Source organism: Cheilinus undulatus, linkage group 18, assembly GCF_018320785.1.
Source record: "Cheilinus undulatus linkage group 18, ASM1832078v1, whole genome shotgun sequence".
NCBI classification, from domain to species: Eukaryota; Metazoa; Chordata; class Actinopteri; order Labriformes; family Labridae; genus Cheilinus; species Cheilinus undulatus.
The window spans coordinates 30,916,709-30,930,418 of record NC_054882.1 but is presented as its reverse complement, the minus strand read 5'-3'; the positions used below and the strand labels follow the sequence as shown (position 1 = coordinate 30,930,418).

The 13,710-nt window shown below is 43.0% G+C and overlaps 1 protein-coding gene across 1 annotated transcript in view; it reads left to right on the top strand.

Moving 5' to 3' along the window:
- The window catches only part of runx3 (RUNX family transcription factor 3), a 37,349-nt gene extending 27,103 nt beyond the window's left edge, over positions 1-10,246 (top strand). Inside the window, exons 5-6 of the mRNA XM_041812841.1 lie at positions 998-1,072; positions 7,376-10,246. Of these exons, the coding sequence (XP_041668775.1) occupies positions 998-1,072; positions 7,376-7,857 (557 nt within the window). The 3' untranslated portion in view covers positions 7,858-10,246. The remainder of the gene's footprint in view (positions 1-997; positions 1,073-7,375) is intronic.
- Positions 10,247-13,710: the final 3,464 nt, after the last annotated feature.

Genomic DNA, 13,710 nt, shown 5'->3' with positions numbered 1-13,710 from the left:
TATGTGTAAGAATTTGCCATTGTGAGGCATAGTGCAGGACCTCTTGGTAACTGAGTGCTGATTTGGGCCTTTGCAGAGGAAGTCTAGGAGCTCCAGGGGAAGCACAGATCTTAGACATGCTGGGTCCTCTGCGGCTATAGGTGAACCACCCAGCCCACCTCCTTTTCTGCTTTTGGCATCAGTCTTGGTCCTAATTGCCACGGCAGGAGGTTCAGAGTTTACTATATTGCGGTATCTAAACAGAAAGGAGCTCAGTGATAGTGATCCCACATGGCTGACTGCTGCTGTTGTTAAAGACAGAGCGCCATGAGAAATAACAAGTGGTTATATAATATTCTAATAATTTTTTTTTTTTTAAATACAGTTTTTCTGTACTCAAACAAAAGCCTCTGTGCAGAATGTTTACTTGACTTCTGTTTGCTGGGACTGCCTGTGTCCGTGCAAGATGTCTTGTAACGACTGCATCATCTCAGACCCAGAGCAAACAGCCCCCGTTTGTGTCAGCCCTCCTACAGTGTGGCTGATGAGTGTGAAGCAGGGTCCCACGCGTTGGGCCAGTAGGTCCTCGACCCTCCTTCGCTTCCTGACAGCTTGGCTGGACAGGCTTGCAAGTGTCCTGTACTTCACAGGTCCCTGCTGCCCCTCCGGTGTCTAGCCTGAAAGACCCAAAAATATCTCCCTTGCACCCATCAAGCGTGTTTTTCCAATCCTGGTCTCACTGTGGTGAGAAAACCACCCCTCCTCCTCCCCATTTTCACTGCTCAGTCAGCAACCTGTCACAGGAAGATTTCTCAAAACTGAAAGATGTTAAGACAGCTTGGACAAGTCTGTCATGCATTTGATTTCTGTGATAGTCAATCACTGCCTCACATACCCCCATACAGCTTTTATATACCATCATCCTTTACTGACTACTAGATAGAAGAATTGAATGTTGCAGTGTTCTTAAAAGGACATTCTAGTACTAACTTTCTGCTTATATTGTGTGCAACCCTAGCCCTCTGGCAGGAGCAAATGGACACCCCAGCTCTGAAGACATGCAAGGTGGAGGAGGACCTGAGACCATGGCCAGGTGAGACAGTGCATTGTGGTCTTCTTCACCCTTTAACTATGGAATGGCTTTCTTTAACTCTTGCGCTTTAAGTTCATGCAGAGTAGCCAAAAGTTCAACATGAATTATTGTATAAATCAGAAAATGTTTTCATTACATGCCAATAGGTAATCATAACACACACTGTATGCAATGGCCTTATGTATGAAAAACCAGCAGATGTAAGAGAATCAGACACACAAGACTTACATACATCGTTAATTAAACTAGAAACATGTACAGTGCTTAACAAATTTATTAGACCACCTGTCATATTTGTCTCAAAGACCATCCAGCATCATGAAGTGCTTTAATGCGGACTCTTTCATTTTCAGTGAGCTCTCCACGTTTTACCATTTTGAACAGGAATGAGGAATTTCAAACTGAATTCACCCAAATTTGAGCCGGCTCACTGGGCTTCTCTAAGAAGTCAGAAATTAATCAAGCATAACATTCAACCACTAAAACTCATTTTTCTGTTCAGGAATGCAAGTAAATAACTATAATTTGACAAATTAATCAAGAAATATTAATGTGCTTTACTATTTTTTCAGTTTTTTTGTAAATCAGTAAATTTGAAAACTCATGGAGAACAATAATAATTCTATTTTAGCATTAAAAATATTTCAGTTAAAGAGCTTCTACATATTGGTGTATTAACCATTGCAGAAACATAAAAAAAATAATTTTGGTAGTTACCAATGCTGTTAATTTAGGTCAGCTGTGGCATAAACCTTACTTTGGTTAGGGTTAGGGTGGTCTTATAAATTTGTTAAGCACTGTATAATTAGGCATAGTTCATGAATGCCAAAGGCAGATCCCACCTTTCGGCATGGTTTATCTTTGCACATCTGAGAACAAACAGAAGATTCACAAACAAATTTCTTTTAATTAGACACACTGGCAGCCTTTCAAATTGAAACATACTTAAGATGCGAAACGAGTAATAAGCAAAGAGCTCAGGGTGTGCCATCCCTGTGACAGTTTTGGAGTCTGTTTCATGTTGCCCGTAGGGTTCTTCTACATCCCAGAACATTCCTTTAACACCACCCTGCTGCCTCTCCTCCTTCCATTCCTCCCACTAACTCTTTCTTTCCTGCCGTTTGGATCTTTGCTGCTGCCTTACAGCCCCCTCATTCTCGTATTTGTTCCTGACGGAGGAACCACCACACCGCAGCAGACATGCTGAGTCATCCACTCATACATGATGAGGCACACACAAGAAAACAGAAAGACTAGAAATCTGGTTTAGTGATCTTACTTTCTATCAAACAATTCAGCAGTTGCCTATAGTACAGCAGCATTTACATGCTTATGTTACTGCTGGTGCAGGGATTCAGCACAGAACTAGAAAACCGTGAAGTGATTCACAGTGAAGTTATGAAATATTCAAATGTTGTGTAACACTGTTAATTTTCACAGCTTTTTTTAATTTCAAGTCTTAGTCTGAGAGATAAAATGTTCGATCGTTTAAGTCACATTTTAGTCATTTCTGCCCTTAATTGTTTTAGTAAAGTTTTAGTCAATAAAGACAGATTCAATTTTTAGTCAAAACTTTTAATCAAAACATTCAATCTAGTGTAAATCATATGTGTGTGTTCCATGCACTCTGCAAAACCTGGGATTAGAGTTTTTTCTGATTCTGAAACCAGCGTTGGAAATACACATTTTTATGCATAGATCTGATACTGCTTCTCTGAGTTGCTTGGAGTGTTTTTTTTGGCTTCATGATGTAATGGTAGTCAGGAATGATTAACCACTTTCAGACATGGGTGTCTTTATACTACATACGATACCATTGTGCCATCCCATTGATGCTATTTATGCCTAGTAAATCCAATATTGAACATCTTTTTATCCATTTTAATCCTCGTTCAATCATTTATTGCTTCTAGCTTGAATGCTAACTATCTTAGTGTTTTCCCTTTGTGAGGGACTGTCAACCAAGCGCAGGCTGTTCCGTTATCACGCCGTGCTGCTGGAATACAGCATAATGGACAGAAAGAGAGAGGGGAGCGAGTGATGCAGCCCCTGTGTATTTGTTATTTTAAAAGGGACGTATTATGTAAAAATCACGTTTTCAGGCTTTTCTAACAAAAATATGGGCCCCTGACCTGTCCACAATCCCCCCCAAGAATCAGAAAAATCAGATTTTCCCCTCATGATGTCATGTGGGGAGTTAGCACCGCCCCCAGGTTCAGTTGGCCCTCCCTGCTTGGAAGAAAGTTCCACCCCCCTCTCCTGATCCTCCTCTCTGCTGCCAGGAGGATAAGAAGAGTCACATCCGTTAAGCCACATCCATTTCCTGAGAGGGATGTGGTAAGGGGCGGAGTCAGACAGCTCAGTAACATTTAAAGCCACAGACACAGAAGTGCTGAAACAGAGGGTTTTTTAGACATGCACAAATCCAATACTGGAGTGTTTTTTTCAGCAACAAACTTCACAGGCATGTTTTTTGGGACCTCTGAGACCAATATAAACTTGCCTTAAAAGGGTAAAATATGTGACCTTGAATATTTAGCAGTAAAACTCACAATAATCAGCAGAAAAAAACAGCTTTAGGTGTCACAGAGGTTGTATTGGTACCCTGTATCAGTAGATCTGCATATAATTTATGAAATAAAAACAATGTAACGCACCTAACAGGGCAGTTCATTAAAGTCTTTTCTGGTAGTGACAAATCCTCAAGATGAGGTACATGAAAGAGGCCTCACCATACTTATATTTTTTATGCGGCCCTCAGTGGAAAGAGTTTGGACAGCCCTGATGTAAGAGATTCAGAAAACTACACAATGACTGTTCCTTACCTTTATCCATACAAATGTGCGCAAGTTAGGACAGCACACACCACATCATTGACCTTTAAAAGGAAGTATCATATTTCTTGTAGAAAGAATTTACTTGGAAAGCATATCATTCATATCAGTATATCAATTATGGCAACTAGTTTGCTGATGCATTAGGAAAATCTCAGGTTTTTGTAATCACAAACTCTGTCTGACATGTCAATAGCTGGGGACATGCAAAGTCCTCTGTGCTCACTTGGTAATGTACCTAACATGAATGAGGCTTTTGGGTTGTCGACCATGATGCCACAGTACAGGGGTGATTATCATTTGCATTCGGCATGCTGCTTTGCTGCTCAGAAAACACCTGGAGATCATTTGTGTTCATTTGGGTCTCCTATTCTTTTGCCTGCATGGCAGCAGATCTGCCCTCACATTATGTGTTGCTTTGTCAACATCAATCAACGACTTTTTATCGTGGTGGCCTCCTGTTTTCGGACCACCCAAACCAGCAAAACAAAGGCAAGCTCTCTGTAACATTATCAGTGTAGTTTCATCAGGTTAACTACATAGAGGTTAGGAAATAATCTCACTGTATGTCCTCACAGAGCTGGACAATGCCCGAAAGTTTGCTCTCTCCCTTTTCCTTCCCTCCACTTATTTGCCTGAGACACCATTCCCTGGGCACTGGCAGTCACGGTTTGCATCAAGCCTGAGTAAACATTTCACAGGTGAGCGCCTGGATTTGCATCTCCCCATCGCCAGCCACCACATGTGGATACAAGCGCATACACACAAATGAGGCTGTACACACTTACACACACAGACATGACCGCCTCAAACTTTCCCTTATGTTAACAACCAAAATCAGTTTCTCCCATACGCAAATAAAGCAGACCTCATGTCATATCTGGGTTACACGCTTGACTGTGGACTAGTGGACTTCTTGAGCTGAGCAGAAAGGAGGAGGAGGAGGACTCCACCCTGGTGTTGCTGAATTAAATAAGTGTGTGGTGCTATGCTTCAAAGCTAGAGGAGAAAGGAGACGGCTGGAACACTATGTTCTCTATAAAAGCCCTGATTCCCAGCTACCCGCTTCATAGACTGGGAACATCACAGACAGCAGGCTTTGCCAGCTCGCCCTCTGGGGTCCATCCCCTCTCCTGTCCCTGCAATTTAGTCAACACATTTCAGATGAGTCTAATGGAGATCATGTGTGGTTTTGGGCCACAGAGGTTACAGGCAGCTACTACAAGGCTCAGTTAGGAAGACCCTCTCTGCCAAAGATACACCACAGTTACCACAGCCACAACGGCGAAGCCTGTACTTAAAATGGGTGGGGGAGGGTGGGGATACAGTAAGGTATGCAACATGGTTAAATTGTAGAGAAAAAAACTGCAAAGCTCTGCTTCTAAATTACAAGCAGTTTGTTCAGCACTCTCCTCCAGAGGGAGCTACCGTGCTGCACAGGGTTCAAGGTGGCAGTGGGCTCCTGTGGGCTCAGAGCCAAGAGCTTGATGCTGCACAAGCCCATTAAGGTGTTGTGATAAGTGTCCAGTGCAGTTTCCCCTGACAGAACACAGGAGTCGATCCCCACCGCAGTTTAGACGACACATTTCCACCGACTCAAATTAAATGGAGATCATGTGCAGGGTGGGCCGCCGCAGCCAGAGCCCTCAAGTCCCCACGACACACATCCCCTCCCCAGCTCGCCCTGACGCCTAAATTTAGCACAGACAGAGAGAGAGGAAGGGACAGACAGAAAGAGAGGGAAAGAGAGAGAGAGCTTTTTGGGAGTCCGGTAGGAATTAGTGGGCCGACTCCACTTCACCCGAATCAACAGCAGCTGAGGGCTTGGATTTTCCTCGCGTGAAATCAGATATGCAGCTCGACTCTGGTGCCTGGTAGACTCTGGAAAAAGAAACAGCCCCCCTACTACCCTCAGACTCCCTCATCCCAAAAAGATGAGAGGAAATTCAACTGCAGAAATGTGTTGTTGAAAAAATAGTTTAGCAGGGGCCAGGGAAATAGCAAGGAGATTTTTTTGTAGCTGAAAATGGACCCAGTTTTCCAGACATAGGGAAAAGACATTTGAACTAGACTGTGGCACGCAAGTTTGGCATTCTCCCCCCTCAGGGCTGTAGCGTGCAAACGCTTGCTATTTCACAAATACAAGCTCTCTTTTCTCTGCCATCCAAATCCACATTTTACACTTCAGTCATGTGGGTGCATTGCGCCCTTGAAAGCCACATGCAGACAAACAAATAACCCCAGACTGAGGTGTGTATAAGTGCATGTGTACAAGCAGCAGGTGTGCAAAACACTGTATACCTACATCAGGTATGAGGAACTCTCCTCAGACATTGTACAACCTGGTAAAGGGCGTTTACAGCTATTTCATTCTGGCTGCTGGCCACCTTACCCTCTTGCAAAATATGTGTCACGAGTGCAAAGACTTGACATGCTTAACCTGACTGGCAAGGGTTTAATTTTCTAAATGAATCTCTTTCCTGAAAACTGGACTGAGAAATTACAAAGAAAGGGGGTTTGTAAGTACAGCCACACTTCGTTTATTTGGATGAGATCAGAGAACTGATATGTTGTCTAACACATATAGTAACGCACATTATAGAACATAATTATGCCTGTACTAGGGCTCAAACTAAATATTTCAGTAGGTGGCAGCAGGCAGCATTCAGAAGTCTGCAGAACTGTGAATGGGCTTGTATAAGGAGCTCTGGATATAAAACTCCCCAGTTAAGTGTTAGAGGCAATATGGTGTTTGACTTACAGGACCAGCTTGGTGACAGTCAAAGCCCCAGATCTCAGACAGCTTGCTGCCAAGTCAAACCCTCCAGCATATATCTATTTCCCCTTTGTCAGCTGCTTAAATTAGAAAGTGTGCAGTGAAACTGAAGTCCTTACAGCTGCGTTCATACTGCTCTGTTACCTGTGAGATTACACTTAGCAGTTAACGTTGACAGCTCCTGGACTGCGATTCACATTAGGAATGCTTTATTTTCCTCCATTCTCCTTCTCCGTCTGCCTCTGATTGCGACCGTCTGCGTCTGTCACATAAGTATGATTTATGATGAGTTGCAAAATAGCACAACAAGCCATCAGTGTGTATACAAAGCACCCTCGGCGCTGACAATGCCTCTTTTCATTGCTTGGAGAAAGACAGAATACTGTATGCTGCCTTTTGATGGGAGGTAGGAAAGCGATGGCGAGGGGCCTCTCTAACTTCAGTCTTGTGCATGGGGCTGTGGGATGATGTGGTGTCAGTGTTCGATGGCTGTTATAAGCAAGAAAATCTCTCAGTTCATTACTTTGAGCAAACATTTCCATGGACAGGCATATCAAGGGAAATCTGAGCTCAGAATTGTGGCTTTGGGGAAGTTTCCTGTCCTGGAACCCTTTTATAGAAAATAAGAAATCTCAGAACAGAATTATTTATCCATTGTCTCTTTTTAACCTTTATTCTTGTGTCTGCCAACAGGGACTACAGATCTCTTCCAGCAGAGGACCACCTTTCCCTCTCTCTCACCGCTGACCGACCCACGCTTCTCAGACCCCCGTATGCACTACCCCGGGGCCTTTCCCTACTCCGCCAACACCTCCAGCACTGGCATCAGCGGCCTCAGTATGTCGGCCTCATCTAGATACCACACCTACCTGCCACCCCCTTACTCAAACAACCAAAGCCAGAACTTCCAGTCCAACTCCTACCTGTATTATGGCACAGGCTCAGGGTCCTACCAGTTCTCCATGGTGGCGCCGGGAAACACCGGAGGCGAGCGATCCCCTACCCGACTGCTGTCCTGCTCAGGGGCTGGGGGCACCGGAGGGACCAACAGCCTCATGAACCCGGGCCTGAACACCCAAAGCGAGGGAGTGGAGGCTGACGGCAGCCACAGCAACTCCCCCACTGCCATGAGCGCCTCGGGTCGTTTGGATGAGTCCGTTTGGAGGCCTTATTGACTGACAGACAAATCAGAGGATGCAGGAGAATTGAGGGAGAGAAGGTTATGAGGATGATGAACAAAAAGATGAGCATTGAAAGAAAAAAAAAGAAAATGCTGCATGTTTGTCTTTTATTTCTCTGGCACTCGCTTTAAAGACTTTTACCAACTCAACCAAGACTTTTGCATATTTTGTAAATATTGAGTAAGCTCCTGCACTGTGCAACATTTACTCTTAACTGACTGTAAAAGCCATAGAGTTGAGATGTTCAGTTGAAGCTGTAAATAGATCTAAAGCCATGGTAACAATTCAGGCGCTCTTCTAGCACTCAATAACCAAAGTTTGATCGATGAGAAGTCCAATGAACGAGGAAAACACAACAGACAATTATCAGACAGACTTTCCACTGGAGAGCCGCAAGTGACAACAACATCCTTCCAAAGCATGGAAGCACTGCTGCGGCAATCGTGCCTTTTATAAGCTTTCATTTCTGGGGGAAATGGGAGAAAGATCATGTGTCAGTGGGGAAAAACAGGGCAGTTTATCATGCCATTCCCTTTACCTTATTTATTAACCAAATGGACACATAGGCCTTTGGTGCTATGGCAGGCAGTGGATGTTTGAGTAACAGTGCTGTATGTCTAAAACTGTTGTGTCCCTAGTTTATTGAGTTTTCACAGAACTGGCTGATGGTTTGAGGATGTAAAAGCCTAACACGAAGGATTGATCATTTGGTCCTTTATCAGGAATATTCCAACATGTTTTGCCATTATTACTTTTTTTATTTAAGCCCATTTTGAAAGAAAAGTCCTTCTGTAACTGGATGACAGTTTACTTATATTTATTTGAGCCAAATTGCAAGGACATGTATTCATACAACAATCCTTAAGCATTTCTTCCTACCCTTCGTTTTTAAATACATTAACAGTATATATAACCTATTTTGTTGTTAAGTATAAATTTGGATTTTGTGTAATATATTGCTTCTAAATTATGAAAAGATCTTTTAATGTAATTATTTTGTCTTCCAATGTAGCTTTGATGCACTAAAAACCTTTATTCCTTATGAACCATGCCATACAATATCTGTTGAATAGATGGAGTGTCCAGAGCCTTTTAAACTTTTTCTCCATCGCTAAACAAGCCATTTGCTTAATTTTTGCACTATGATAGAACATTTTCTTCCTCTTTTCATTTTTTTCATCAACAGTTTCCATGTTAAATATCAAATATACCACAATTATGTCAAACTGAAAGGTTTAACTATTTTATAATTTCATAGTTAGTCATACACCAATCTCAGAACCCATCAATTATCATCTGATCTAGTCAGAGTCGATCTAAAATGATGAGGCACGCATTCCCACAGTACAGCTGTGTGCGTACATTCCCCCTGTCTGGAGGGCCTTTCCTTTGCACTTACACAAGTGAGCCCTCCATCCCTGGAGGAGGAAGAGTTTAAAGATGAAGGAGGAGGTGGGGTCAGAGCAGTATCTGCTTACCAACACCAAGGGCGGTTACACAAAAACCCTGCTTCGCACAGGCTCCTTTGTTCTGGGTAATAAGTGAGTGCTTTGAAGTGTTTACTGCCCTAATACTGTCTTTTCTGCTTTAATATACTCATCATCAATGCCAGGAGCCGCCGCTCTGCCAGTGACTCATGCACCTGTAATGGGCATGAGCCATGCAAAGGCAAAGGCAGTTACAGTAGGCCTTCCACGAAATAGAAGTAGGGGTATGAAAGTGAATATATTTCCCCAAAAAGGCTTGCATTTGCTGCTCAGGTATAAATAACAATGCAGGGTGTTTTCTCACCTTCTCTCTTTTCAACCATCCATATCAGCATCTCATTCCTCTTTCCCTTTTAGATGTAAAGCATGTTTCCCTTCTCTCTTCTCTGAAGCCTTTATAGGGTAATGATCTTACTTTATTAGAGGCAAAGATCATGCAGCTAGAGAAGCCACATGTGTACTTATATTTGTGTGGTTCCTTCAAAAGAAAACCAAAGATCTTCACAACTGCCTGTATAACTGTCTGAATGTTAATGACAGGAGGAATGAATCGTACGTGAAACCTGTCATGACTGATCTGTAACATCATTCTTTATGTAAAGCTACGAAGCCAAAATGTACAATTAAGTTCCATTTTATTGTATTGTGGATTCAAGAGCACAATTTTTCCTTATTTTTTTCCTTTACAAGATGCTGTTTTTCCTCTTTGTATACCAAAATGTTTATTCATCTTGTTCCCTTTATTTTTCTTTTGCTCAAAGCATGTACACCTGATACTGATATGTTAATTTAAGAATCTCATCTATGTATGTAATGATATTGTTAATGCTTCCATACTGAGTGCTTGTAAAGTTTGCGCATAATGTAGTTTTTAATCATTTTAATTAAAAAAAAAACTTGTCTCACTTTTACCTTTGTTTATTTAATATTATTTTATTTTGTCATTCAATTTTGGCAAGGCAACAAAAACATTTCTGCTGCTCTCATAGTGCCCAAGAGAACAGACGCCTCCATAATTTTCAGATAGAAAAAGTTTGGCCCAACCAGGACTCTTCTAAGAGCTGGTCGCCTGGCCAAACTGAGCAATTGGAGGAGAAGGAAACCAGGCACCTCTCATCACCTGCTCAATGACATCCCAACAGTGAAGCATGGTGGTGGCAGCATCATGCTGTGGGGGTGTTTTTCAGAAGCAGGGACTGGGAGACTCGTCAGGGTTGAGGGAAAGCTGTACTGAGGAAAATACAGAGATATCCATTCCACCGTAAACAACACATCAGTGGAGGGCTGTAGTGATGGTTGTCCTTCCAGAACTTCATCCCATCTCCACACAGGACCCCTGAAGCTTAGTCAGAGTTGTTGTGCCACACTTCTTCCATTCAAACTCAAGAATTTTGGCACAATCAGGACTCTTCCAACAGCTGGTCATCCAGCAAAACTGAGCAACTGGGGGAGAAGGGCCTTTGTAAGGGAGGTAAGAACCAAGGGCAACCATCACTGCAGCCTTCCTCTGATCTGGGCTTTAAGGCAGAGTGGCTAGGGGGAGGCCTCACTTTTTTTGCAAAACACTTGTTCGACTGTCATACCGGGTTGAAACATAAAAAATTTGCAAAAAAAGTGAGGGGGGTCTAAATGCTTTCTAAATGCACTGTACCTCAGTCGAAAAAAATCCCACCCACTAAACACTTACAGGTCATTTTTTTCTCCATTATTCCCTTTACTATCAAAACAATTTTAAACTATTAAAGTTCTCTAATTTTGAAATTAAATACCTGAAAGTTAGGTTTTTATAGTTTCACACAGGGAGGTTTAAAACATTAAACATTGAGGTGGGGAGTATTATTCACCAGAGAGCCAGAGCCAGAGCCAGGACTGAAAATACCATAAATGCTCATTAGACCACATTTCATGCTGTCACATCCTGATTTAGTGATTTCTGTTTACTTAACAGAAAATGCCTTACATGCCGCTGCCTCCATCCCACAACCCTAGCAGTTTATTGGTAGTCTCTCAATTACCGCCTTTAACAATTATCTTCTTCTCTTCCATTCGTCAAGACTCTTGCTGGCAAATACCCACACCTCTCATAGCTTTAAAAAGGCCTCAACTGTCAACACGGTGGTACCCAGAGCGTAAATAAAGCACAGCTCAGGAATCCAACACCACCCTGGCAGCCTCCATGTTAGCGCACGTCTGCAAGTTGTCACTTGTTAAAAACACTACAGGGCAACTTAGGAATGTCAGCCGTCTTTTACCAGATATGTGGTCGTTAATTTATGCAGATCTAATGCAGTCTGTTTTGCTCATTTGAAGCCAAGAACAAAATTAAACACTTGAGATGCTACCTTGTGGGGTGGTCTGGTTTCACATGTCTCATGTGGTTAACCTGAAATTTAATACCCACGATTCCTCACTCTAAACTAATGCCACCTGCTGATGTACCATGAAAGAGCTTTCACTTCTTCATGCTTTGTTTTTTCTCCTAAAGTTAATCACGCCTTTATTTCCATGGCTGTATTTTTCCTCATTCCTTGTCTCTTTTATCCTTTCTTCTCTTTCAGCTCCATCCTTTGTTTCTGTCTGCGGCTGTGTCTGCATCAGGCCTTCTATGGGGGCAGTTCTGGCAGGACAACAAAGCCTCAGGTCGCACACACAGCCTTGATACACACTGTATTCAATTAACTCGGCACACTCAAAGCATTTCCACACACGCACAAAAGCTCACACACACAATCCCCAGCTGACAGAGCTCACAACACTCCTGAGCAGCACTTCACGGTGCGAGTGTACGACACATCAGCAGCGTATTAAACATTCCCTGCTATCTCCTCCAGGTCTCATCAGAGAGCTGCTCTCTGAGCCGCTTCTCACTGATCCCCTACCGCTCAGGAAGCACAAAGAAAAGATGATAAGCTTTCAATTAGACTGGGCTCAGGGGAATTTTCCAGCTGTCTTCACACACTCTGAGAGAAACAACCGTCCACATGTGGGGCACAGAGGAGCTCTCATCTGCTTTCTTGTGTCTTTGTCATGGGCATACATGATCTGAGCTGCTTTTTCATTCTCTCTCTGCGTTGCTTTAATGTTCTTCTTCCGAAAACTGTAACTCTCAAGGAAAGAGGGGGAACTTTTCCTAGATGAGGTTGCTTGTCTGGATCTAATTGTAGTCAAAGGCACGATAAACTGGTTTACAGGACAATGTAGAAAATTGCTTTTTAAAGGGGATGAAATATAAAAAGAACCAGGAGAAGGACAGTCAATGTCACGGCAAGAGAATAAAAGAAAGAATACTTAGTCAATAAATCATTTGTTGGGATGCACAGCAGATCTGATGTTCATTTCTTGTAACAAAATGGAGCATTGTCCTTCCCAGAACTTTATCTTAAGATCGTAAGATTAAAGCACTATTTATAAATTCAAATGAGAGGCAGACGGGGAAAGATGAAGGAAAAAAAAAAGAAGCAGAAATGGAGAGAGGGAGTGTTTTGGAAAGAGCACAGAGTCGTTAAAAACCTCTCATTTCTCATGAGCACTGTATCCCGTGTCGCCTCTGTGGTACCTGCATACGAAACGCATTAGGGCCTCCTCTGCAGCCGCTGACCTCTCCTCCCCCGAACCCGTGAGAAGAAGCGGGTTAGAGCCGGCCTGGTTTGGGTGCCTGGTGCATGACTGCAAGGCTATTTTCTAACCAAGCTGGTGGTGGGAACAGAGGCTGCCGTCCAAAGTCAGGGTTCCCACAGATTGACCAAGAAACATAGGGGCCAGGGGCTAAGAAACCGCGAGAGCTGTGATGCAACTGTTCTCACACTGATGACTAGTGCTGCATCGCTGACAGGGAGTGGGATACTGAGGGAGAGAGAAAGAAGGCTCTCCCAGTACAGAGGGATCCCAGTGAAGGTAGTTTCTCATCCATGCTGGGTCTTCAGAGACCTCTCTGTGTTGCAATACACCAGAAGATCTCAGTTCCCACAGTGGACTACCTCTCCATGGAACTTAGACACTGTTCCCATTCAGACCCTGAGGATCCATGAAAGCTCACAAAAGAAAATTTCAGACACAGCATCACTATCAGATCAAACTGTAAAGCTATGACCTTTAATTTAAAGGTGCAGGAAGACTGCTATGCCTGCTTCTGGTAATCCTGGCAACCAGTGGAATTAAAAATAAATGAATAAAAAATGTGTTTCTGTTATTTGTTGCCTTCTGCTAAAACACTTTAAATTTTGGCTCCCATTTCCCATCTTTGCCGAGGTGTTTAAACACCTTGATTGGAGTCCACTTGTGGTAAATTAAGTTGATTGGACTGGATTTGGAAAGAAACACACCTCTCTATAGAAGGCCTCACAGCTGACAACGCATGTCA